General features: G+C 43.1%; 1 protein-coding gene across 1 annotated transcript; it reads left to right on the top strand.

Moving 5' to 3' along the window:
* Positions 1–142: 142 nt before the first annotated feature.
* Positions 143–27,621, top strand: RTRAF (RNA transcription, translation and transport factor). Its single transcript, XM_026654223.2, has 8 exons — positions 143–302; positions 5,942–6,066; positions 8,298–8,397; positions 9,722–9,808; positions 12,721–12,809; positions 16,947–17,015; positions 25,742–25,790; positions 27,158–27,621. The coding sequence occupies exons 1-8, from the start codon at positions 242–244 to the stop codon at positions 27,310–27,312; spliced, it is 735 nt and encodes a 244-aa protein (XP_026510008.1). The 5' UTR covers positions 143–241; the 3' UTR covers positions 27,313–27,621.
* The last annotated feature ends 123 nt before the right edge of the window (positions 27,622–27,744 follow it).

The following is a 27,744-nucleotide window of genomic DNA, read 5'->3' as shown; positions in this document are numbered from 1 at the left end:
CGCCTGTGGCGCTGTCAATAAAGTTGGTTGAACGCGAGGCCTCTCGCCCTGCTGCCCCGCTGGCTTCGGCCCTCGCGCTCGCTCTGCGGGCAGCCGATTGGTCGCGGCAGCTGCCGCTCTCGGGCTTGGGCCAATGGGCGGCCTAGGCCTCCCCTTTCTCCCCGCCCTTCTCCCGCTGCCCGGCGCTGCGAGCGAGCGACTGCTGCGCGGAGGCTGAGGCGCTGCGGCCCGCGGAAGGACCATGTTCCGCCGAAAGCTGACGGCGCTGGATTACCACAACCCGGCCGGCTTCAACTGCCGAGGTGCGGGGCCGGGCGCCGCGAGGGGACTAGGCCGCCGGCCCCTCTCCCCAGACGGGCTCCACCTCCCCCAAGCTGCGCTAGGCCCCTTCTCACCGTCCCCGGCTACCCTGAGCCGTGCCCCCGAGGCGCCCGTCTGGCCCCGGGGCGCCCCGCCCCCCTCTGCTCTGGTAGCCCCCCCCGTCTGGCCCCGGGGCGCCCCGCCCCCCTCTGCTCTGGTAGCCCCCCCGTCTGGCCCTGGGGCGCCCCGCCCCCCTCTGCACTGGTAGCCCCCGGGGCGCCCCGCCCCCCCAGTCTGGCCCCGGGACGTCCTGCCTCCTCTGTTTTAGTAGCCCCCGGGGCGCCCTGCCCCCCCCTCCAGTCTGGCCCCGGGGCGCCCCGCCCCCTTCTGCTCTGGTTAGCCCCCCCCCGTCTGGCCCCGGGGCGCCCCGCCCCCCTCTGCACTGGTAGCCCCCGGGGCGCCACGTCCCCCCCCTCCAGTCTGGCCCCGGGACGTCCCGCCCCCTCTGCTTTAGTTGCCCCCGTCGTCATCCCTAGCTCTGGCCTTAGGGCGTCCATCCCCTCCAGCTCCTGCAGTGCTCTAGGGCTGCTCTACGGACCCTTCATCCTCCGCCTTCTCTGGCCCCATTGGCCCAGCTGGTTGGCAGCTGCTCCGGCCTTTATCGCTGGCTTCATGCACACGGGGTTGCGTGGCCTGGCATCCTCCCCCTCCCCCTAGGAGCAGAAAAGCGTGCGTGTGTTTGGGGTGGGTGGATTCCCTACCGTGGGCTCGCCTGGGCTGGGGAAAGGGAGCGTTAGGAAAGGTTAATTAACAATCAACACTTTGTCCTCTCTGGCAATCAGGCGATGAAAGAAATGTTCCTGGGCAATGTTCGATAAGGCTGTTTCTGGGGCAAATATCTGTGTGTTTATTTTTTAATTCATTCATGAAGGTTGTAAAGTTACACTGTCAAAAGTTAGCAAATGCCAGATTTCAAGTTGCCTGTGCAACCTTACTTCAACTGGGTGTGTGCATTATTTTATAGTGTGTAATTACTTGATGATCATATTCAATTTTTTCCCCCACAGACTGCTATCTCAGTGCACAGGATCTGCTCAGTTAATGAACAGCTATGCAGTATTTTGTTTTATCTTCGTTGTTCAGGATGTGGCCCTAGACTAGGGTGACCAGATGTCCCGATTTTACAGGGACAAGATTATTTGGGGCTTTTTTTTTTTGTATGGGCTTCTATTACCCCCCACCCCATCCCGATTTTTCACACTTGCTATCTGATTACCCTACCCTAGACCTACCTTACTATTCAAACTTTTCCCTGATCACAGAATTATTTCCTCATGAGCTTTTCCATGGTACTCATCACAACAATATTTGAGTGCTTCCCAAACCAGTAATGAATTTATTTTCACAAGACTTCTGTGGGCTAAGGTGATATTATTATATACCCATTTTGCAGTTATGGACCTGAGGCACAGATGACCAGTTTGAGCTACCTAGTAACTGATTTTTCAGAGTGCTTCCCATTATATGTTGCTTTACGTGTTCAAACGCAGCTTGGATTGATGTTGGTTGCAATTGTGAGTGCTCAGCGCTTCTGTAGTTCAGATCCCAGGGTCTCAAGTTGGGCACCTAAAAAAAATGAACACGCAATTTAGGTGCCACCTGTGAAAAGTCTGGTTTTAAGTAACCTACCTAGCATGATGTAGGAGCTCTGTGCCAGAGGTAGGGATAAAATCCAGTTCTCCAGGGCAACATTCGGCTGACTTTTTACCATGAGATCATCCTTTCTCTTCCTGCAATCCCTGCCTTGTTCAGGACACACCTTCCAACTTCTACAACCAATGAGGCGCAGTTGTCCTACAGGCTGGTCTGATTCACACATAGCCCCGATTCATCCCCCAGAGCAGGTCCAACCTCCACTGAATGAGGTGGTGTTCCTATGGAAAAAACCAGTATGTGATCATGTAATTATAGACTGTATCATAATGCATATGCACAAGCAACCCTAATTCTGGCATTTCCTAACTTTTCAGCGCTTGATTTTTGCAACCTTAATGTTCTTTTACTGTAGTCTTTTGGGTGATAGGTATGTGTGTATGTATAGATAGATTAGATAGATGTGTAGTTTGGCCTGTTTGTTCAGTTTTAAGCTTCAGGTGGTTTGTTGTCTTTTTCCCTGGTGGCTCCTTCAGCAAGCGGAAAAGAGATGTTCTTGCATACTGACATTTGCCAGCGTTGCTTGTCTAAAGTGCTTTGTGGTGCACCTTGATCACTGTTGAGGCTACCTTATCAAATCTATCTTATCAGGCAGTTCCCCTTCATTTATGTTGGGAGCACATCTTTTTCCGCTCTTCTGCTTTCAACAGGTTTAGGGTACATTATTCTGCCAAAACATTTTTGGGGCATTGGGAACATCGATCTCCACCCCTGCTGAAAGAATGGCTCACTGCAAGGATTGAAAATTACCCTGGTCTGAGGTCCAGGAGTAGAATTTACTACAGGATATTAAGGACTGAACCTATGCAAAATAGCACTGCTGCTTTGAGGGGCCAATGTGAGATACCATAGCTTAAAAACATTGATCAACTGTGTTTAGAAAATAATGTTGTATATCACTGAAGAGCAGGTTGTCTTTGTTTTCTGGACCAGGTGGCCAATGAGATATTACATTCATGTCACTTTGATAACCATCTTCCACCCCTCCCTCCATACCCTGGCCTCAATTCCAGTCTAATTTAGTGATTGTTCTGTAGGACCTGTTAGATTTGAAATAAGCATTTTACATTGAATGAGAGCCAGGAAACCTAGGACTACATTCACAAAGGGGCTTAGGTGCTTAATTTCCATGTTAGATGCCTAAATGCCAGAATAAAACCCCACTGGGATTCACAAAACCCCTGCTCAGCTGCTCTGAACCCTGTAGGTGCCTGAACACACTCAATGCCTAAGCTTTTGCAATAAACGTTTCCTAGGCACCTGTGTTTCTGCCTCTGAGCATGCATAGTGCTTCCTCACTCGCGGCATCCAGATGTCTAAGCTCTAGTGTGATGTACAAACCTAGTGGAAGATAGATGTTCCTCTGCCTAACTTATTTGTGGGGCATGTTCGGAGGCTGCTTACTGGAACAGGCCCCGCTCACAAGCTCATGTAAAATGGTTGGAGGAGGAGGAGTGTCTTGCCTTATGACTTTTAGTCCAGTTATTAGGGTACTTACCTGGGATACACGAAACCCCAGGTTCGAACCCCCACCTCCATCTGGGAGAGAAGGGATTTGAACAGGGATCTGCCACCTCTTTGAGTTTCCTAGCCATGGGCTGTTGAATATTCTGATGAGGGTCTCCCCCAATCTCTCCTGTTGAAGCTGTTCGACCGTGGATAGATAAATAGTAATTGGAGCAGTAGGACTAGATTCTGGGGCTTCCACATTCTGGGTGAGTGCTCTAACCACCAGGCTATAGAGTCATTCCCATGTTTGCTCTCCTGGTCTTCTTCCCACTCCATCTTCTTGCAAAAACAGAATAGTCGCTGAACCCCTAGAAAGGGTTTGCAGCTGATAATCCCAAGCAGGAGGAGGAACTGGGCATGGGGGAGCGGGAGGCTTAGAGACACCACCCTCTCCCCTGTATCTCCCATTGACCAGCTTAGGCTGGGAGCTGCCTTGCCTGCTGGCTTTTGTGAATTCTATTCTGAGGCACTTATCTCCCTCCATTCGTTGTATAGGGATCCTGAGCACCTAACTCAGGCTTTGTGCATCGCAGTGGTTCTTTAGGCACCTAAAAGTTAGATGTGGCAAAACTGGCCACACCCAACTTCCTTTGTGAATCTAGGCCCCACACTTCTAATATTATAAAGCAGTAATCTCTAACTCCAAGTGGTCCAGAAAATATTTGTTGCTGAAATATAGTAGAATTGAATAGGGGAACAGGATCATAATGAGAAGAATTTCATTTAATATACATCACTTACCTAATTTGCTAAAATATTTTTCTGTGTTTTTGTTAACTTTAATACTATGTAAATCTTAATAGTTCTTAAATGATACTTAATATATATGTCTAGATCAGGGGCTGGTAACCTTTCAGAAGTGAAAAGCAACGAAGAGTCCTGTGGCACCTTATAAACTAACAGATGTATTGGAGCATAAGCTTTCATGGATGACTACGAAGTGGGTATTCACCCATGAAAGCTTATGCTAGTCTATAAGGTGCCACAGGACTCTGTTGCTTTTTACAGATCCAGACTAACACGACTACCCCGCTGATACTTTCAGAAGTGGTGTGCCGAGTCTTAATGTATTCACTCTAATTTAAGGTTTTGCGTGCCAGTAATACATTTTAACGTTTTTAGGTCTCTTTCTATAAGTCTATAATATATAACTAAACTATTGTTGTATGTAAAAGAAATAAGGGTTTTAAAATGTTTAAGAAGCTTCATTTAAAATTAAATTTAAAATGCAGAGCCCTCTGGACCGGTGGCTAGGACCCCAGCAGTGTGAGTGCCACTGAAAATCAGCTTGCGTGCTGCGTTCGGCACGTGTGCTACCCCTGGTCTATATAATACTTAGTCCTGCCAGGAGTGCAGGGGACTGGACTAGATGACCTCTAGAGGTCCTTTCAGTCCTATGATTCTATGATCTCTCTCTGCTGTGGTTCACTTTCCTATCAGAGTTTGAGAAACTATTTATGACCAGTGGTCCTACTGCTATAAGCAGTTACTCTCTCCACAGCAGAAGGTTATGAAAACAGTATCAGACTGTTGCCCTTTTTAAAAGCCTTGTATTTTCTCTACTTAGACAGTTGTATATCTTGAATGTGTAAGCAAGAGCTACTTATAAAATCACTAGCATGGGACTCTAAAAGCCTCCCAGATCCCAGACTGACAGGATATTTTGAAAAGTGAGATAACACCCATACTCTAAGCACTGAATTTTTGCATTCTGACTAAGAATGCTTTAGCAGATGGATACAGATACTGCTGTTGCCATTATGTGTTTCTGATTTAATGTAATTTAGCACAGTATCTTAATTATCTCACCCTAAGAATCTACATGGACAGTTTTTAATATTTTGTCTGTTCATGTCAATCCTAGATCACTGATCAGGAAAAAAATTCTTTCTACACTGCCTCATGAGGAGGTAGAGGGGTGTGTGCATGTATAATATATATGAAGGTTGTCTTTACAAGACAGTATTGATGTACATTGCAAAATGTGGCATCCTTGTTTTAGTGACCTGCTAGCCAATCTCTCTTGTAACCTGAGACTTGATAGACCATTGAATAGATCCTATCATTGCTCATACTTCACTTAGTAGTAATTATAACTAAATTTTCTAACAAAAATCTGTTCTTGTTGTTGACTGACTAGAAGTTTTCAAGCCTATTTTTAACATGATTAAAACAGTCAAGTAAATTCTCACCAAGAGTCCACATGGTGAAAAATTATAAATTAAGGTGTATTTTTGGAATCACTGGACAAATAGCATTTAAAAAGGAAAAGAGTTGGCTGGGGACACAGGTATTCAAATTATCTTCATGCAGTGGATCAGAATTTAAGGGCCTGCTTCTGCCCTCATTGACTTCTGTAAGAAAACATGACTTTATTCTGATGTATTATTTAGTTTATTGTTTTTATTTCTGGCTATAGATGAAACAGAATTTAGAAACTTTATTGTGTGGCTCGAAGACCAGAAAATCAGACACTACAAGATTGAAGACCGAGGAAGTCTAAGAAACATACACAATGACGAATGGCCTAAAGCCTTTGAAAAGGTAACTTTGTACCTGAAACAGTAGAACACGTTATAACCTATGTGTGGTAGTTGGTTTTGGTGATAAACCATCTGTCTTTTTACTCAATGTATATGTTACAACAAATATATTTGAGACACAAGGTGAGTGAGGGAATATTTTTATTGGACCAACTTTTGTTGGTGTGTGACACAAGTTTTTGTGCTTACACAAAGCTGAAGAAGAGACCAACAGAATTTGGTCCAATCAAAGATATTCCCTCATCCATATTGTCTAATATCCTGAGACGAAGATGGCTACAACAACATTCAAGTATCAGGGGGTAGCCGTGTTAGTCTGCATCTACAAAAACAACAAGGAGTCTGGTGGCACCTTAAAGACTAACAGATTTATTTGGGCATAAGCTTTCATGGGTAAAAACCTCACTTCTATGCATCCGAAGAAGTGAGGTTTTTACCCACGAAAGCTTATGCCCAAATAAATCTGTTAGTCTTTAAGGTGCCACCAGACTCCTTGTTGTTTTTACAACAACACTGCATACAACAAATATATATAGAATCCTAGAATATCAGGGTTGGAAGGGACCTCAGGAGGTCATCTAGTCCAACCCCCTGCTCAAAGCAGGACCAATTCCCAGACAGATTTTTGCCCCAGATCCCTGAATGGCCCCCTCAAGGATTAAACTCACAACCCTGGGTTTAGCAGGCCAATGCTCAAACCACTGAGCTATCCCTCAGAGAAAATGATGAATTCTTTATTTGCTAGAGTTCTAAATATTTTACAGAAGCCAAAATGCAGGGGTAATTGAACACTGTAATTTGTTATACGTAATTTTCACTTAAATCTAAACACAATCAGTTTTTGCAATAATTGGTATCCTTACCTCTTTCCTTACTGGTTAAGGTATTTCTACCTTTGATGCAGAAGGAAATGGACTAAAAATAGTCAGTTTTTCTCTGCATAAAACTATACACCAAGGTGGAAACTGACTAGGATCAGATAGTCTTAGCAGCCTATAAAGGTCTACTGTAGCCAACTCTGTCTGTTGCTACTTCTGATGGATGATTGTCCACTGCCTGCAGAAAGCATGGCAGATAGCCATCAATTTGTGGCAGACTTGCTGTGCATGAACACTTTGACACTCTCCTCTCTGTCTGTGACATCCACATTCCTTTCTGTCTGAGGGCTCAACACCTTCAAGGTGCTAAAACACTCTCTGGATCTGATGCTGCAAAGCAGTTAGTCTTTCTTTCAGCACATTTATTTCAGTGGGACTACTTGGATGCTTCCATGTCTTGAGGGATGAGGCTAAAGTGCTCAGGACTTTGTAGGATTGAGCCCTAAAGCACTGGAAGTGTAGTTGTTTAGTTTTTCTGACCTGTCCTCCGCTTTCCCTGCTTATGGTGTTGGAGGAAATGTAGGGGCGACAGGGTGATGGCATAAATATAAATTTAATTAGAATGTTTTGTAGTGTTTTAAACCTCTTGTTTATAATATTACAAGGAAAAAATCAATTATTCACTGGTTCAGAAGCAGATATGATTGCAGTAAAAGCTGTGTTATCCGGCCCTGTACCAACCGAAAAGCTCTATAAACCGGCATTTCTAATCTTCATAGAAAGTCTGATTTATAGTCTGGTTGGTGTGGGGCCAGCAGGCTCCCTACCTGGCTTCACATGGCTCCCCGGAAGCTGCTCCTAGGCAGAGGAACAGGCCACAAGGGGTTTGGAGTGCGGGAGAGGTTGCAGGGTTGGGGAGGGAATGCGGGGCGTAGCAGATGGCTCTATGCGCTGCTTCCGCCTGCAGGTGTCACACCCACAGCTCCCATTGCCCGCGGTGAGCGCCCCCCGGATCCGGCACCCTGAAACCCAGTCCCCAGCCCTGTGCCCCCTCCCACACCCAAACTCCCTCCCTCTTAGTTAACCGGCGTTTTTTCACTTATCGGCATCACCCCATTCCCCCAACATGCTGGATAAAAAAGCTTTTGCTGTACTAAGATGAGAGACATGGATGAATTGTGGCATGAGAAGCACTGAAGTGCCTCAGAGGAACCACAGTGGGAATATAACGTATTTCAGGATGACATCATTCATTAATACTAGCCTTCTGACAAAACTGAGCTTGATAGAAGAGGGGATTGTAGAACTGTTTTGATAGATAAGCATTATTGACAATGTTGACTAATTCGTGGATATGTTTCCTTCCAACCAGTCATGATAATGGATGCGTTTTCCCATTTTTTCTCCTCCACAGTATCTGAAAGATGTTAACTGTCCCTTCAAGATACAAGAACGACAAGAAACCATCGATTGGCTTCTTGGGTTAGCTGTTAGGCTTGAGTATGGAGATAATGGTATGGCTGGTTTTTAAATACCTTTACTTAAAGGTGGTGGGGAAACTTGTGAATGATTTTGTTAATATTATACAGGATTTTTCAACCTGAGGCAATGAGAGCACATAGAAAGTATGTTTATTAAAAATGTGTAATTTACTTTCAGCATTTTTATGAATTCTTATTTTTATTTTGTAACATTCGAATAAGAGTTTTCTCCTTTCCAGAGCAACTTCTCTGCATTGATTTTTAACTCATAATTTGTTTCCTAGTTTGTTGTCAGAGGAAGAATTGAAATCATACACAAGGTTGACTTCACTATGGGATCAATGTGAGGCACAGAGGTTCAGAAAAGACATTTTTGTCTCTTCAGCGTATCTTTGATCTTCAGCAGAAATAACAAGTCAAATGTTCTTAGCAAGATATATACTTAATTTTTTCCCTATATGAAATCAAATGGTAATATTCCTATCCTGTTATCTAATAGGCATGGTGTCAGTTGTATAGTAAAGTGTCATACTCTGTCCATCTGATGTCCAAGGATCAGGGTCAACTGAAATGTGTGACTAATGGTCCCATCTAGAGTGATTACTGAATGTCCCCTCCATTAATATTGAAGAGGCTCTAGCTTAGAAATCTAGTTGACAGCCTTTTTTATAGTAGTTCTTCACTCTACAAGAATCAGTTGAATTGTCCCTTCTTGCTTAGCTAGGATGAAGACTGCCACTTAAGAGTCTGTCACAGGGCCGCCCAGAGGATTCAGGGGGCCTGGGGCAAAGCGGGGGAGCTGCAGCGCTTGTACTCACCCGGCAGCGGTCCAGGTCTTCGGCGGCGGGGGGCCCTTCAGTCACTCCGTGTCTTCGGCAGCACTGAAGGACCCCCAGCTGTCAAAATGCCGCCGAAGTCCTGGACCGCCGCCGGGCCAGGGCTCGCGGGGCCCCTGCGGGGCCTGGGGCAAATTGCCCCACTTCCCCCCCCCCCCCCACCCTGGGCGGCCCTGGTCTGTCACGCTTTTATGTCCTCCCTATGATGTAGCACATCTCTGCAGTTGTGCTTCGACTTTGAGCTAGTACATAGGCAGTTGTAACGGCTCCTACCTGAGCAAGGTTTGTTAGAATCTTCCTCTTCTGGAGTTTCAGTAGTGGGAAACAACTGAAACATCTACTAACTGATTTGGCTGCCAGTCTTCTACCATGTGCTGAAAATGCAGTTGGCCCAATTGCAGCTAACCATGTACATTAGTAATGGTTTTTTTCCTATGCTTTGAGCTCCATTAATTTTAACTAATCATTAGCTCTCACCTGAATTTTACATTTATGAAGCAAAACTGTTTTTATTTTGGCAGCTGATAAGTATAAGGACTCCACGCCTGACAGTGCTAAAAATACTGACAATGCAGCAAAAAATGCAGAGCCACTGATAAACTTGGATGGTAAATATACAGTAACTTTATCTTTCTGATCTCTAGAAAAATATTGTTGTTGATGCATCTTACTTCAATCTGTTCCACTTAAATCTACAGCCTCTATCTATATTTTAAGCGAAAACCTGAAAGTCATATTTTAGCATTTTGGATACCAGATAGATTCAGAAAATCATCTTCAGAGTTTTTGAAATGTGTGAGTTCTGGTATTCTAATGCTGTAGTGAAAGTACCTATCTCAAGGCATGTTATGTCTTTTGATGTTTGTTTTGAAAGCTTTATTTCCCAAGACTCTGCATTTATACTTAAGGAGAGACGAGTGCTAGTGGTTTGCTCCAAAGTAGCTGCTCCATATTAATTCCAGTCCTTTTGAATTGGATTGATGAAGAGCTTGTTTTGGTGGGAGAATCTTTTTCCTGTAAAGCAAAGTACCTAGAGTTTTATTTGGGCATGAGGAGGAAGGAATGCAAGCCAGAAGAAGGGGGCGGGGGGGAAGAATATTCTAAAGAATAGTCTAGTCTAGTCTAGTTAGATGTAGTCTAGTCAACAGGGCCTGATGAAATGCACCCTAGGTACTTAAGGAACTAGCTGAAGCAATCTCCGAATGATTAGTGATCTCTTTGAGATCTCAAGGAGGATGGGTTAGGTCCCAGAGGACTGGAGAAGGGCAAACAATAGTACCTATCTGTAAAAAGATGGCCTGGGTAATTATAGTGTAATTTTGATCCCTGGAAAGATACTGGAGCAAAGTATTAAGTAACCAAATTATTAAGTAACCAATTTGTAAACACCTAGTGGATAATAAGTTGATAAGTAATAGCCAACGTGGATGTCAAGAACAAATCATGCCAAACCAATCTAATTTCCTTCTTTTACAGGGTTACTGGCCTAGTAGATTCCAAGTACTCCTGTTCTTTTTAAGGCCAAAAGGGTCCACTGTGATCATGTAGTGTAATGTCCTGTATAACACAGGCCATAGAAATTCCCCAAAATAATTCTGTGTGTGTGTAATAATTCTAAAAAAAAAAAAAAAAATACTCTTGATTTAAAAGTTATCGATGTGGACACTCCACTCTGATTCTTTGTAAATTGTTCTAATGATTAATTACTCTCACCATTAATGTATGCCTTATTTCCAGTCTACATTTGTCTAACTTCAACTTCCAGCCATTGGATTATGATATACCTTTCTCTGGTAGATTGAAGAGCCCATTATTAAATATTTATTCCCCATGTAGATACTTAATGAAGTTACACTTTAACTTTCTCTTTATTAAGCTTAATACAGTAAAAGCTGTTTTATCTGGCCCTTCACCAACCGGAAAGCTCTATAAACCGGTATTTCTGATCTTCATTGAAATTCAGGTAAATTCAGGTGTAGAGGAGTGTAGAGCGCAGGCTCTGGGAGGGAGTTTAGGTGTGGGAGGGGGCTTGGGGCACGGGAGGGAATGCGGGGTGCTGGTTCCGGGGGGCATTCACCTCGGGCGGCTCCCCGCAAGCGGCGACTTGTCTCAGCTGTTTCTAGGTGGAGGCGCGGCAGGCATCTCTGCGCGTTGCCTCCGCCCTGCCCTGAGTGCTAGCAACGCAGCTCCCATTGGCTGGGAACTGTGGCCATTGGGAGCTGTGGGGGACCTCCTGCCGCGCCTCTGCCTAGAAGCAGCCAGGACAGGTTGCCGCTTGCAGGGAGTCACCCGAGGTGAGGGGCCCCCGGATCCAGCACCCTGAAACCCCTCCCGCACCCAAACGCCCTCCCAGAGCCTGCACCCCCTCCCGTGCTCTGCACCCAAACTCCCACCCTCTTAGTTAACCGGAATTTTTCACTTACCAGCACGCCCCATTCCCCCAACATGCCGGATAAAACAGCTTTTACTGTAGATAGATTCAAAGAGCTCAATCACTATAAGGCTTGTTTTCTAATCCTTTAATCATGCTCATGACTCTTCTCTGAACCCTCTCCAATTTATCAACATCCTTGAGTTGTGGACACCAGAATTGAACAGAGTATTCCATCAGCGGTTGCACCAGTGCCAAATATGGCGGTAAAATAACCTCTCTGCTCCCACTTGATTCACTTGTTTAGGCATCCCAGGAAAAGACTAGCTTTTTTTTTTTTTTTTTTTTTTTTGCCATTGCGTCACACTGGGAGCTCATGTTCAACTGATTATCTACCACAACCCCCAAATCTTTTTCAGAGTCGCTGCTTCACGGGATAGAGTCCCCCATCCTATAATTGTGGCCTGCATTTTGTTCTTAGATGTATACATTTGCGTTTAGCTGTATTAAAATGCATACTTTCCTTGCACCGAGTTTACAGTGATCCAGATCACTGTCCTCTTCATTATTTACCATTTCCCCAATCTCTGTGTTGTCTGCAAACTTGATCAGTGATGATTTTACGTTTGCTTTCAGATCATTCATACAAAGGTTAAATAGCATAGGGCCAAGAACTGATCTCTGCAAGATCCCACTGGGGAAACACCCGCTTGATGATGATTCTCCATTTTACAGTTACATTTTGAGACCTATCAGTTAGCCAGTTTTTAATCCATTTGATATGAGCCGTGTTAATTTTATATCATTCTAGTTTTTTAATCAAAATGTCATATGGTACCAAGTCAAATGCCTTACAGAAGTCTAAGCATGTTACGTCAACACCACCTTTACCAACCAAACTTGTAATTGAGTGAAAAATGATATTAAGTTAGTTCGATAGGATCTATTTTCTAAAAACATGTTGATTTGCATTAATTACGTTACCCTCCTTTAAGTATTTGAGTCCCAAATCAGCCGCTCCACTATCTTTCCCAGGATCGATGTCAAGCTGATAGCCCTAAAATTAAGCCTATGGTTCCAAAATGCAGGTTAGATTTCTTGCTCTATATCTGGAACCAAATATAATGACAGTATTTATTTATCTTGCAGTGAATAATCCTGACTTTAAGGCTGGAGTGATGGCTTTGGCTAACCTTCTTCAAATCCAGCGACATGATGACTATTTGGTAATGCTTAAGGTGAGGTTCACATCTTTAGTTTTTCATATTTTGGGAATCTGGTCTGAGCAACTAGGGTAACTTTTATTTGCACCCAAAAAATCAAAAGTTACTGACTTCACACGCCATGTTATGGGTGGGTTTTTTTCCCCCCGTGTGAAGTCAGTAACTTTTGATTTTTGGGTGCAAATAAAAGTTTGTCTGCTAATACATTTTGTACTTAATTTCTGGTTGGTGTAAAAGAAAAATGATCTTCCGAATTGAAGATATGGGCATTTATATTTCAAAGATTTTCAACAAATGGTGGTAGAATTCCTGAAGTCGTTAACTGAGAATTCGTGTTCAGTACTTGGAATGCTTGAGCCATCTAAAGCTGCTGCTTTGCACTTATTTCATGCCTTTTATTCCAGTATCTCTGAATGCTTTAAAAATGTTAATGAATGTAAACCTCACAACACACCTGTGAAGTAAATAATAGTATTCCAATTCTAGAGGTGGGAGAAACTTAAGGACAGAGGCTAGGTGATGTGTCCAGAGTCTCTCAAAAAACCTGCGGCAGAGCCAGAATTAGAACCTGTATCTCCTGACTTCCAGTCCTGTACTTCTTCCACGTGACTGTCCTTCCACTTTGCCTTAACTTAAGCAGATTTTATTTTATCCTGTAAATTAATCAGACTTTCTAATGGCCAGATAAAGCAAATTGGCTGAGTAATTGTTTAATTTATGCTCCTATCCCAAGTACTAATTGGAAGACACAGAAGATCTGGGGTTCAGTGATGGAACTCTGTAGTCTTCTATGAATCTCGGATCAAAACTGTATTCTTACATCATTGTACTGGATTGGAGCAAACTAACCCCTCAGTCTTGATCATAACAAAATGTGGAAATAAGCTTTGTTTTGTTCAGCAACCAAAAATATGCTAGGTATTTCAGACAAATAAAAGGATATGGTCCCTGCCCTGCAGGGTCTACAATATAGTGTAAATTTGTTTTGGAGATAGTGTGGATTTAGAAGTTTGTAATACCTTCTTATGAAGTACATGGTAACCTGTAATAGCTATGTTAAAAATGTAGTTTTTACATCTTCACTATATCCAGTGCTAGACAGCAATAATCACTATATTTTTAGGGCTGTCAAGCGATTTTAAAAAATTAATCGCAATGTTAAACAATAATAGAATACTATATATTTAAATGTTTTTGGATGTAGTCTACATTTTCAAATATATTGATTTCAATTACAACACAGAATACAAAGTGTACAGTGCTTCCTTTATATTTATTTTTGATTACAAATATTTCCACTGTAAAAAATCAAGAGACAGTACTTTGCAATTCACCTAGTACAAGTACTGTAGTGCAATCTCTTTATCATGAAAGTTGAACTTACAAATGTAGAATTATGTACAAAAAATAATTGTATTCAAAAATAAAACAATGTAAAATTTTAGAGCCTACAAGTCCACTCAGTCCTACTTCTTGTTCAGCCAATCACTAAGACAGACAAGTTTGTTTACATTTGCAGGAGATAAGCCTGCCCGCTTCTTGTTTACAATGTCACTTGAAAGTGAGAAGAAGGCTTCACATGGCACTGTTGTAGCTGGAGTCGCAAGATACTTATGTGCTAGATGCGCTAAAGAGTCATATGTCCCTTCATGCTTCAACCACCATTCCAGAAGATGTGTCCATGCTGATGACGGGTTCAGCTCAATAATGATCCAAAGCAGTGCGGACCAGCACATGTTCATTTTCATCATCTGAGTCCGATGCCAGCAAAAGAAGGTCGATTTTCTTTTTTGATGGTTCGGGTTCTGTAGTTTCCACATCGGAGTGTTGCTCTTTTAAGACTTCTGAAAACATGCTCCACACCCCGTCCCAATCAGATTTTGGACAGCATTTCAGATTCTTAAACCTTGGGTCGAGTGCTGTAGCTATCTTTAGAAATTTCACATTGGTACCTTCTTTGCTTTTTGTCAGATCTGCAGTGAAAGTGTTCTTAAAACGAACAACATGTGTTGGGTCATCATCTGAGACTGCCATAACATGAAATATATGGCAGAATGTGGGTAAAACAGAGCAGGAGACATGCAATTCTTCCCCAAGGAGTTCAGTCACATTTATTTAATGTATTATTTTTTTAACGAGTGCCATCATCATGGAAGCATGTCCTCTGGAATGGTGGCCAAAGCATGAACGGGCATACGAACGTTTAGCATATCTGGCACATAAATATCTTGCAATGCCGGCTACAAAAGTGCCATGCAAAAGCTTGTTCTCACTTTCAGGTGACATTGTAAATAAGAAGTGGGCAGCATTATCTCCCGTAAATCTAAACAAACTTGTCTGTCTTAGTGATTGGCTGAACAAGAAGTAGGACTGAGTGGACTTGTAGGCTCTAAAATTTTACATTTGTTTTATTTTTGAGTGTAGTTATGTAACCAAAAAAATGTATATTTGTAAGTTGCACTTTCACAATAAAGAGACTGCACTACAGTACTTGTGTGAGGTGAATTGAAAAATACTATTTCTTTTGTTTATCACTTTTACCGTGCAAATATTTGTAATGAATAATATAAAGTGAGCACTGTACACTTTGTATTCTGTGTTGTAATTGAAATCAATATATTTGAAAATGTAGAAAACATCCAAAATATTTAACAAATTTCAATTGGTATTCTATTGTTTGAGTGTGATTAAAACTGTGATTAACTAAAAAAAAAATTAATCTCGATTTAAAATATTAATCGCAATTCATCGTGAGTTAACTGCGATTAATCGACAGCCCTACTATATTTGTATTATGTTTTTCTATGTAAATGTATTGAAACTTCAAAATTTAAGAGAAAAGCAGTGAATAGGACCAGAAATGTGGAGAGGATGACAACACACAACATGCAAGAGGAGAGTACGGCAAAGAAAATCCTGAGAGCTCTTTTGCTTTTAACTGGGTTAAGACTAAAATTCGTGTTGGCAGTTCTGGCTATATAAACCACCCTAATTTTGTTCTCGTGGCTTGATATTGCTAGAATGTGTCAGTGGAATTGCTGTTTTGTGCACAATTTTGTGATACATAATTTCTATATGTGAACAATGTGATAATCTAAATTAATACTTGGCTATTATACAATGGCTGCTTTAGAAAAGCCTAAGAGAGAACAAGAGTTCCAGCTAAAATTTACTAAACCTTAGTAGCTAATAAAGCAAAAATTCCTTGATGTTCTCTTTGCCCAACTAACATTTTGAGAAGTTGGCCGGGGAGAACACCTTCCTCACGGGTATCAACAGTGCTAAAATAATTTTCTTTCTGCGAAGTCTCATTATTTTGATAGTCATCGCAGCTGTAATGATTTCATGATGAGACATCCTAAACAAATTCATATTCTTAGTCAAATTAATCTCTCTCAATGCCAGTTCCCCTGGTTTGAAAGAAAATTCTATATTGCCTTAGATCAATGTTGTAATGTCACATGTCAACTTTAATCATATGTCAGGCAACAGGAGAAATAGAAAGTGAAGTGATGCATGAAGTAATTTGAGTGCTTTTGTCAGACTTGAATAACTCAGCAAGGAAATGGTGAGAGAAACAGCTGTAATGAGCAGACTTTTTGCTTTGTTATGGTCTAATTCTGGCTCTCTCGTATCCCTCGAGTTATTTTTAGAGGCCTTTATACAGACATGTATCCGTATGAATAGTCTTGGAGTGGTGAAAGTTGCCAAGTGCAGGAGCCAGTAAATTAACCAGATGGGCAGAAGGATTGTAAAATATCCAAGATCAAGGCTGTACTTTTTTTCCCAATTTTTAAATATTACAAGTCCTTTTGACTTCATGTTTTATAAACAACTCAATAGCCAGATTTACTTCCGATTCTGGGCGGGTGGACGAGGGCTCAAACCATGGCAAAGGGCTCCCAGCAGCAGCAAGCACCTTCATTGGACAGTTTCCAGTAGTGCAAAATTTTGTGGGCCTTCCAGCTGTCAACATAGCCTCAAAAGTAGGTACTGCTGACTTGGGAAGGGACCATGGCTAGTTCATCCTGAGGATGAGCTAGCCTCTGGTTGAGGTTAAAGCTGCTTCACGCTGTTTGACTTCCTTGGAGTACTGGAGAGACATGCATCAACATGGAATTCTTTCTTTGGTCTTCAAACTTTGTTTCCTAGGCAATTCGCATTTTGGTTCAAGAGCGCTTGACTCAGGACGCCATAGGAAAGGCAAATCAATCGAAGGAGGTAAGTGAATGTAACGCAAGTCCACCTGCTGTAATGAGTCTTTACAGTATTCAGTCAAGTATATTTAAATATAGAAATGGATGTTATTTCTGGCTAGAATTTGTATTTGGTAGCATTCAGGTAGGAGAGGTAGAAGAAGATTTATCCACTTCATACAGCAAACCTGAATCTGAAAGACCAAAGGAAAAGTCACACACAATAATCAAATGCATGTGATTTTTTTCATATTACAAATATAGCTATATTTGTAAATGATAATTATTTAAACAAAAGTTTACTGCTTAATGGAGTGTAATCACAATCCTCTAACATTACAATAATATACACTACAACAGATTTCAGTATCATCATTTCAGTGGAATAGGAAGAGAGGTCCTGGACTGACTCTTGTTCCCAAATAGTAGTGATGGCTAAATAAACAAGTGGAAGTATTTTATTTTCTTCCCTGTAGTGTAGATTATGCTGCTTCTAGCTTCTCATGTGACTTTTGTGGGAGTTGGGGAGGGAATCTAGGCTTTTTTCCCTACTCATCCAAAAGAGAAATGACTGAGATGTATAATTCCATAATGAAAGAATTGCATGAATAATATATCTATGAAAATATGGCTACAGAGCAAGGTTTGTAAGACATTCAGAATGCGTTTGGACAAACATCGCAAAAGGAATGTTCACAGAGAATTCTGGTTTATCAGCGAGTCATTTCTTAAACATTCCGGCCATTCAGTCCATTACTTGCAGTACAAGCTGCTGGTGTGGTGTACTGAGTTCAGATAGTAAAGGCAACTTGTACACCTTTAGGGCAAAGCGTTGTCCAGAAGTGTTCTTAAAGAGCACCTGTATACTGTATGCTCAGGAGTTGCAGGTCCCTTCATCCCTCATGACATCTACATCACAGCAACACCTACTGTATGATAGATAATGAATAGATGGCACTTCTTGTATTTGTTAATTGGTGACTACAAATGAGTCTTGAGTTGTAACCTGCACTGACTTAGTAAGCAGCGGTGCAATAAACAAAGGCCTTAGATGTACATGTGACGGGTTCCACCCAGGGTGCCACCTGGAACTGGGGTTCCACTGAGCCCTCTGGCCCACCAGCCTGGGCTCCCTCTCTCACTGTGCTGCTAGGACAAGCTGTAGACTGCTCCCAGTCCTACACTCCCGCATTCATACAGACAGGGACACACTGAGCTACAGTTACATGCAGGCTGACCAGCCACTGCATGAACCAACAATAGAGAGGCTACAGCCAAGATACCCCCCAGCTTCCCAACCTAGGACCCCAGAGCTGTACCGCCCACCCCTGATCAAAACTCCAACCAATATGAATTTATTACCCGGTTCACCTCTCCCTCAATGTGGAGAGGAATATGCAACAAAGTTGTGTTAACTAACCTGAGATTTTTCCCTAGACGCATGCGTCTGACGAAGTGGGTATTCACCCACAAAAGCTTATGCTCCAATACATCTGTTAGTCTTTAAGGTGCCACAGGACTCTTTGTTGCTTTTTACAGATCCAGACACGGCTACCCCTCTGATACTTCCCTAGACACTTCACTTAAAGGCACACTGGTTTAAATCAAAACAAAACAAGTTTATAAACAACAAAAAGATTTTTAAGTGATATCAAACAGATCAAAGCAGATTACCTAGTAAATACACAAAACCACAAAGTAGACCTAAGATACTAGAAAGATTGGATATGAATTAGCAATTTCTCACCCTGACTGATGATACAAGCAGGCTTGCAGATTCTCAAGGCACAAGCTGTACTTGCTTTGCAGCTGGGTTCCCCACCCCCATTCCAAGTCCTTTTCTTTCAGAGCTTCTTTCAGCTGTTGAGTTGTGGGGGAGTGAAGAACAACAGATGATGTCACTCCCTGCCTTATATAGCTTTTCCATATAGTGGGAACCCTTTGTTTCAAACTTGGCTCCCAGACCAGTTTGTGGAAAAATATACTGGTACCCAAAATGGAGTCTAGAGTCATGTGGTCTGGTCACATGCCCTTGAGTCATAGCAGCCATTACTTACAGGCTGTCTGAAGTTCTCAGGTATGAAATGCATCATTATTATGCCATAATCATATCATAATAATATTACCATGACAAATATGGGGTGTAGTGTCACAGTACGTTAGTGGTAGAATTAGATTTTAAAACTATTACAAGAAGAGAATATGTGAACAGCTGAGATTACTATATCAATATCAGTTATAGGATGTTAAGCTTGTAAAACTGAAAGCTAACCCTGTGCTGCTGTTACTTACATCACTATAGTGTTGGAGTAGGAAAACAGAAGTTCGATTCTTCCTTCCCCCCCTCTCCCCCGTAACTGCTATAAGAAAACATAATCCTCTTCTTTGTTTGGGAGAGGGTAGTATTCCATTTTCTTCTCTACTTTCGGCAATCACGGTTACCTGTTAATATTTTATAGTTCCCAAAGGTGTGTTTGGCTCTTCATAGAAGGCATCGAATGAGCCAGTAACTAGCCCAGGGTGCTTATGGACTAAATTTTAGAGTGGTGCAGCAAGTGACAGACAAACAGGAGGAAATCGGTTTGTGAGAGGATGAGCATTTTGGTACTCAGTTAATGCATGTACACGACTTGGGAAATGATGTTAGCAGAATAAATGGATTATATAATGATCTTCCACAACCCACGTTCTAGGAGGAAGAAAAACCAAAGGTTGTAATTCACATTGTACTGTGCCAAATTGATCAAAATGTCTTTTAAGAAGTTAAACCATTAGGAACTTAATGAGATAGAGAGGATAATAAACTTTTCAGACTTAGCTCAGGTTGGTAGTGTCCAAAGTTGGGCAATCTGATGGCCGTTAAATAACTTTTCAGTGAAACTACAGGTCTGTCGCATCTTACGCGCATTTAACATGCACGATTTCAGCTTTACGCGGTCGGCAAAAACAAAACAAAAAAGAGAAAAATAACCATTTTAATACTGTACCTGTAGTGCGGGCGATTTCGCCCGCCATTCAACTCAATGTAATTTTGACTATACGCGGTTTTCGCTTTACGCGCTGACTGCGGAACGGAACCCCCGCGTAAGATGAGACTCGCCTGTATGGTCTTTGTCCCGTGCCCTGTGGACAAGACTCTGCATAAAAATTGTCATTCCGACATTCTTGGCAGCCTCAACGCAATGGCTAAGGATTAAATGGATGTAGAAATGGAAGTCCTAGAGATGATTTCTCCAACTGAAGGAGGAGGCATGCTGCCAAGACTGTGTGGGGAGATTTGCACAGCCCCACTTGTTTTTACCAGCTCTGTGGATAAACTGAAAGCTTCAGTTGGTTAGGACTGTCAAAAACTACATCTTTTAAGATCAGTAGATTTCCTTATTTAAATATGGACTAGATTATTATTTTTTTAACTGACACTTTATAGCTCTAGGTCAATATTTAATCAGAGTCTAGACTAGGATTCTGATTATACTGCTAGCTGAAGAGAAACTTTTATCACTGACTTTTGAATATGAATACTTCCCAATTCCTGTAATGTACCTTAGGTATATTTGAAATATGCAAACAAATTCCATCTATAAACATAAGAAACTTTCAGTACAAGATCATTTTATTTGTATGACAGTATTTAAAGGTTTGTGATCAGTCTTTACAGTAGATGCAAGGGAGAGGCAGTAGTTACATTAATTATGGTGTCTTGCCACAAGACCACATTCTCATTCCTTCATAAATCCTCTTTATGGCACAAAGGGGATATAAAATTGCCTTAAGACAGCATCTGATTCCTGGGGTTTTTCTGACATAGGGAGTGTGTCAGAGGTAGGAAGGGGTAGGCTAAGCCCAATGTACTCCAGTGGACCTGGCCAGCAGAGTGGCCCTTTGTGAGGGCCATTAACCATCCGCACAAGTTAACTAGCACCCCGGGGGCTGGTTCAGGAGCACAAGTGTAAAACGGACACAGGCGTTTTTTTACCTCCATATTGTCTAGACCAGAGGTGGGCAAACTACGGCCTGCGGGCCACATCCGGCCCGCGAAACCGTCCTGCCCGGCCCCCGAGCTCCTTGCCCGGGAGGCTCGCCCTCGGCCCCTCTCCCGCAGCCTCAGCTCGCCCCGCCGCCGGCGCAGTGCTCTGGGCGGTGGGGCTGTGAGCTCCTGGGGCAGCGCAGCTGCAGAGCCTGGCCTGACCCGGTGCTCTAGGCAAGGGGGCAGGGAGTGGGGGGGTTGGATAGAGGGCAGGGGAGGTGGGGGGGGGGGGGAGGGGGCGGGGGGGGGGGGGGGGGCAGGGGGGGCGGGGGCCAGACCACGATCCCCTCCCCTAACCGGCCCTCCATACAATTTACAAAACCCGATGTAGCCCTCAGGCCAAAAAGTTTGCCCGCCCCAGTCTAGACCTTGCTGCACAGTGCAGATGATTCAATGCAGCACTGCTTGCTTCATCTGTTATAAATGTGTACTAGAGTCACTGGAAAGCAATAACTGTCTTATGTAACAAATTATATAATGGTATCCCTCAGTGCTTCTAGAGAAAAGATAGCCCTCTATTTTAAGGGACTAGTATTTAAAATTTGACACTTCCATGCTGGATAAAACTTGCATGCAATGGCTAGCCTTGGAGCAGATGTTTTGCACAGCCTGAAATCAGGCAGGCTTTCATTTTATTTGCACTGGATTGCAAAAACGAGTAGGCGACTTCAGTTATTTTTGGTCACACAAAATTGAAATTGGCTGCTTATTAAATTTGATTCTTCCTGGACATGAGTCCATAAAGTGAATTAGTGTATTGGATGGAGGGGATTTTAAATGACCACTTGTTTCCTTTCCTATATGTATTGTAGTCAGGGCTTAATTTCAGGTTGCCAGCTCACCATTAGAGAACTAAAAATCACTTTGGGCAAAGAGCCGGAGCCCCCGGGAGAATAAGAGCACACCCACTATTGCTGCAGAAGCATCTGTTGCTACCACAGCTCCTTGCCTGCCCCAATAACATTGTTAGATACCACATGATCCAGGAAGAGGAGGACTTCCCTGCCGCTTTGCCAGGATGAACAGCTGCTATGAGAGCCAGAGATCACTGTGTATCACCAAAAGGACCCTTGTTCCATGGACAGAGAGCTGACACCATGTCCATGTGGGAAGGAGGCATTGACAAATAGTATTTCTCATCAGAACGGTAACATTAGTGGCTTCAGTCCTCCAAAACACTTTAAAACAAACAAGTCACCAATTTACTACTGGTTGTTGTCACGTTTACATTGCAGCAATATGTGTATCACTTTGTTCCGAAACTAAGAATTTCACATGGATTATCTGGTCTCCTGAAAGCTAGGGACTTTCATATCTGGGTAACAGCTTTGAGTAGTAGCTTCAAAGCCTGCTGTAGATCTTGCATGAATAATTTTTAGTTCCTAAACACAGCACTTGCATTGAAACATTGGGCCATGACTGCTTTGAAAGTGTGTCCATGCTCATTCAACACTGAAGATGCTAGTTGTGGCTTTGTGGTGTTTCTTTGTATGTGGGAATTAGTCAACAAGGAACTGACTGAGTTCACTTATGTCCACTGGCTTCTAAGGCCCCATAAGGCAATGAGGGTCAACTTAGGTCCCAAATTTGGGTTTTTTAAATGCTTGTTAATAGAAAACATCTATAGCAGTCCACAAATTTTAAAAATAGTTTCCCTTGAAATTTAACGTTCTTCTGGAGTGTTTGCAATCCAAACATATAGCATCCTGTGAATGTACAGTGATACTGATTAGAGACAATTGTTTTCATTGTGTCAGATGAACGTAGTAGAAAAGGTAAACAGCATAAATTATGGGAAAATAACACATTTGATTAGATGATTACAAGTAAAGACTTAAAAATCTAAGAGAGAGGAAATTTAATATACAAGTTTGAATCTGACAGTTACCCTGTACAGGTTGGAGGAGAGAGGAGATGGAGAGAACATTGCATATAAAGGACCACTTACTTGACTTAAGTTTCCTCATGCTCTAGGAGCCTCTGTGTAGCTGCACTGAGGGTGTTGTGCTAGATTTGACTTAATTTGCTTGGTTCAGCTGTGACCTTTCAGTCAGTTGAACTGCCTTAGTAATTGGATTGTTCCCTCTTGTGTTTAAGTAGTCTTGTATTATCATTGTCCATGGACTTCTGTCTCCCAGCCAGTAAAATCTCAGATGAAACTACTAGGCCTGGTCTGCACCTAAAACTAAGTCACTCAGGGCATGAAAATTTTTCATAACCCTGAATGCCATAGTTAGGTAGACCTAATCCCTGGTGTAGATGGGTGTAGGCGTACTGAAGGTTTCTTCCACTGATGTACCTACCACTTCTCGGCGATGTAGATTATCTACATTGAGGGAAAAACTCCTTTTTGTCAATATAGGAAGTGTCTAAACTATGGCTCTGTAGTGGCATAGCTGCAGCACTGTAGCTGTGCCACTGTAGTGTAGACATAAGCTTACACTGGTGCCACTGTACGATTGTCTTGGCATTTCTATTAGCAACACTGTAGAAATAGGACTTCGAAACTTGGCTACAGAAATCTACTCCCAAGCTGGAAGAGCATTTAAGAAATTTTTGAACAAATGGATATTTTCAAGTGGATCAGTGTTGCCTGCTTAAGATGAGTTTACAACATGATTGATTTGCTTTTGGTATTTTGAAATTAAAACACTAAAATGTGGCAGTTACTCATTGGCAATGATTATTTGAGAAGGCGTAGATTGTGCATGCTAAGTGTGCATTTGAATGGCTAGAGATGTTATCTATTGGGTAAAACCGAATTTTGGATGTTCCCAATTCTTGGACTGTGGTATGGTCAGCTTTGAGGGTAAAATGCAAGAAATTTGCATTAAAATCCGATTAACTGGACAGGGTAGGGAATTCCTGGTTAAGAATACCAACACCTCAATGCCTTGTGTAGCACAGGTTTAAAGCAAGACTGTGTGATGTTTTGGGTAAATAAAATCAATTGATGGGAACTGCATCAGCCAGCAATGATTATGGTCTATAAAGAATTGCACACCTGAAAAGCTGCTCCACAGAAAAATCCTTCCTCAACAAAGGTGGCTGGAGTAACATTGAACATGGAGGCAGAATGTCTGAGTGTATCGAAAGAACGCTTTCAGGAGCTTCTGAACTGCCACATCAGAGCTGCAACTCCAGGAGGCTGCGAAGAGTCCAGTGACCACCCCTCTGTGTAATGTAGAATCTGTCACTGTCGAGGAGGTTTGAAGCTCAGCATGTAAGCTCAAGAATGGCTGTGCCGCTCGTATTTGTCATGTCGCTGCCGAGCTGTTCAAGCATGGCAGGGATTTCATCGTGGGCGTATGGAGTCATGAGAAACTCCCCCTGACTGGCGCCAGTCTCCCATTTTGGAAAGGGAAAGGTGATTCTCTGGTGTGTTCCAAACATTGTGCAATGCTTTTTGCTTTACCTTCCAAACCAACTGTTCATGCTGGTAGTGCTTGAGTGTGTTAAGCCTGCCGTAAGGAATCTATGCCGTTTACATCTAGGGTTTATACCTGGCCAATCAACCACTGAGCAGATTTTTATCATTAGACCAATTTATTGAAAAGGCTCAAGAGTTTCAGCAGAGGAAGGATGAAGTGCATACAGCCTTTGTAGGCTTAAAAGCTGCCTTTGACTTTGTTGATCATTGCCCCTTTGGCTGCTGGTGTGCCTGGCAAGCTCCTCAATCGTCTCGTAGAAATGCAGTGCCAAAGTGACAGCTGTGTCCGCTTAGGTGCTAGGATGTCCAGCTGGTTTGAATACAACTAAGGCATCCACCAAGGGTGCCTGGCTGCCCCAGAACTGTTCTACACCATTATTGACCGACTAAGGAAACCGTCATTAGCTGCATACTGAGGGTTGTACTGTCGGGCTTCTGCATAGCAAGCTTGGAATATGCGGCTGACGTGGCTATATTCGCATCCTCACGAACGAACCATATCAGTGCCCTGAAAGTCATCAAATAAGCAAGCTTCTGGGTGTTACGCATGCTCTTTGGAAGCCTCTGGCCACATATCGACTCTTAAGATGCAAATCTATCAAGCAGAAGGGGCTTTTGTCCTTTTGTGTGGCTCTGAAACCTGGGCCACCACAGACACAAATGCCCCAGCTGAATACTTTGGACATGAAACTACTGCGATGTATTGAAGGTGTATGGTAGTTTCATCACATTACGAACGAGTATGTCAGGCAACAGACCAGCCAGCCGCCGATATCTTCCCAAATGACTCAACACTGGCTCAGGTGGCTTGGCCATCTGGTCTGTATGCCAGAGTCCATACCAGCCTTATGCATTTAATCCAATAAAAGCTGGATGTAGAAGACCTTGTGCCTCACGCTGGAGAGCTGTTGTAGCTTCCAACCTCGTCTGCCTGAGTATAGAGCAGACCGCAACGATGGCAGACCAGGCTCTTTGGAAACAGGTGATCCAAAGTGTGCACTCTGTGCTCTACGAACAGGCGAGATAACGAATGAACGTAGGGAATGGTGTTAAGGATGAAACTCTTTCCCTTTTATGTACAGCTAGATTACCCATTGCACTACACTGGGTCAAATGCTGTCCTTGTGGGGAACATGGTACTCAGGTGGGTTCAACCAGAATGATCACATTTGTGTTTTAGTGGGGCAAAATTATGGTCCATTTTACTCCAAAGTTATTTAGTCAATGTCTGATTTCCCCCCCCCCCCACCAAAGCATTTCTAATGGCATTTTAATTATTATTTTTTTCTTCAAGGGTTTGCCTGTTGCTTTAGAAAAGCACATTCTTGGTTTTGACACCGGAGGTAAGAGATTTTATTTTTTATATATGGTTTAACAGTGATGCTGCATTGGACTAAGTACATAGTTAATCTCTAGAAGTATATGATGTGTACAGTAAAAAGGCATTTTTCCAGAAGCCAAAAGGGATGTTTTTCTTACTTACAGGAACTTGTTTACAAAAGTTCTCTTCCATCTTCTGCTGGAGCATAAAAGTAGAAGACTGTATTGATGGAGTAGAACAGGGGTGGGCAAACTTTTTGGGCCGAGGGCCACATCTGGGTGGGGAAACTGTAAGCAGGGCAGGGGGTTAGGGTGTGGGAGGGGGTGCAGTGTGCAGGAAGGGGCTCAGGGCAAGGGATTGGAGCAGAGGAGGGGGGCAGGGGTGCAGGAGGGGCATGGGGTGTATGAGGGGGCTCAGGGCAGGGAGTTGGGGTGCAAGGTGCAAGGAGGGGGCTTAGGGCAGTGAGTTGGGGAGCGGGATGCAGGAGGGGTTCAGGCTCCAGCCCAGTGCCGCTTACCTAAAGCGGCTCCGGGGTGGCAGCAGTGCGCACCGGGGCCAGGGCAGGCTCCCTGCCTGCCCTGTCCCCGACCCCACGTTGCTCCAGGAAGCGCTGCAGCCCCTGGGGAAGGGGGAGCGGAGGGCTCCGCATGCGCTCCCCTTGCCACGCCTCCAGGTACCTCCCCCGAAGCTCCCATTGGCCACGGTTCCCCGTTCCCGGTCAATGGGAGCTGTGGGGGGCGGTGCCTGGAGGCATGGTCAACGCACGGAGCCCTCTGCCCCCTGCCCGGGAACTGCAGGGACTTGGTGCCGGCCGCCTCTGAGTGCGGCACGGGGCCCACAGTGCCACGGGGGGCAATCCCGCAGGCCGGATCTGGCCCGCAGCCCATAGTTTGCCCACCTCTGGAGTAGAATAATATCTCAGGATAATGTTTATATGTTGCGGTCATGTAAAGGCTGACATATTTTATTGCAGGAGGGATTTATCCTTTTAACAAGACACTGTCAAAACCTTGTTTCTCCTGGCAGAGGACCTGTGTTGATTTAATGGTTGCCAAAGGGACTAGTGGTGATCTGCTGTGTTTTGATTATTGGTTTGCAAGTAGGATGCTTTAGCCAGATGTAATAGTACAAACTGATGTGCTCTCTGTTTGACTGAATAATGGTCAACTGTCTACAGTCTAGTCTAATCTGACTGGCACAGATATCCCTTTTACCATTAAACTAATTCATTTTCAGGTCTGCTGCAGTTCCTTTGTTCACTTAGTTCGTGCTCTGAGCTTTTCATACAACCGTGAATTGGTTTAGAAATTATTCTGGTCTGTCTCCATGTCTGTAAATTGAAAGTGCTTATTAACCATTAATCCATATCTCCTTTTGCCAATGAACTAGATGCTGTCCTTAATGAAGCTGCCCAAATTCTTCGATTGCTGCATATAGAGGAACTCCGAGAGCTGCAAACAAAAATTAATGAAGCCATCGTAGCAGTTCAGGCAATTATTGCTGATCCAAAGACAGACCACAGACTGGGGAAAGTTGGAAGATGAGCAAGTTGACTGTAGTCTCTTGTGTACTTAGTTCCTAATTGTACTAAGTACAACTCTGGCATGCATTTTGAAATGGATATTCCACTGTTTTGAAAGAGAGCAAAGAGGAAATGGAATTCTGACTGGTCTAGTGAATTACCATCATTTTTCTTTAAATAAAGTTGGGGAAATAGATACAAATTGTTCTGTTTAGCTATAAGTTGCTAAGTATAGTAGTCACTCATTCCTTATCTTTGATTTTGTGTTTAAAAGGGCGTGTTATATAAAGATTTGTGGAATTCTGTGTTGCTATATTCCTGCATTATGAAATCCTGGTTTTGGCACAATTACTACTACTCTGAACTCTGCTATGGAACAAAAACATTTAAAAACTAGGTCATATGGAAAATTCAAAACAAACCCTTTATTTATTACTGAAGTAACCTAGAAAAA

The sequence above is a fragment of the Terrapene carolina genome, unplaced genomic scaffold (assembly GCF_002925995.2).
Source record: "Terrapene carolina triunguis isolate 2854851 unplaced genomic scaffold, T_m_triunguis-2.0 Scaffold189, whole genome shotgun sequence".
Classification (NCBI taxonomy): domain Eukaryota; kingdom Metazoa; phylum Chordata; order Testudines; family Emydidae; genus Terrapene; species Terrapene triunguis.
Note: the sequence above shows the minus strand (reverse complement) of the source record. Positions and strands in the feature narration are given on the sequence as shown.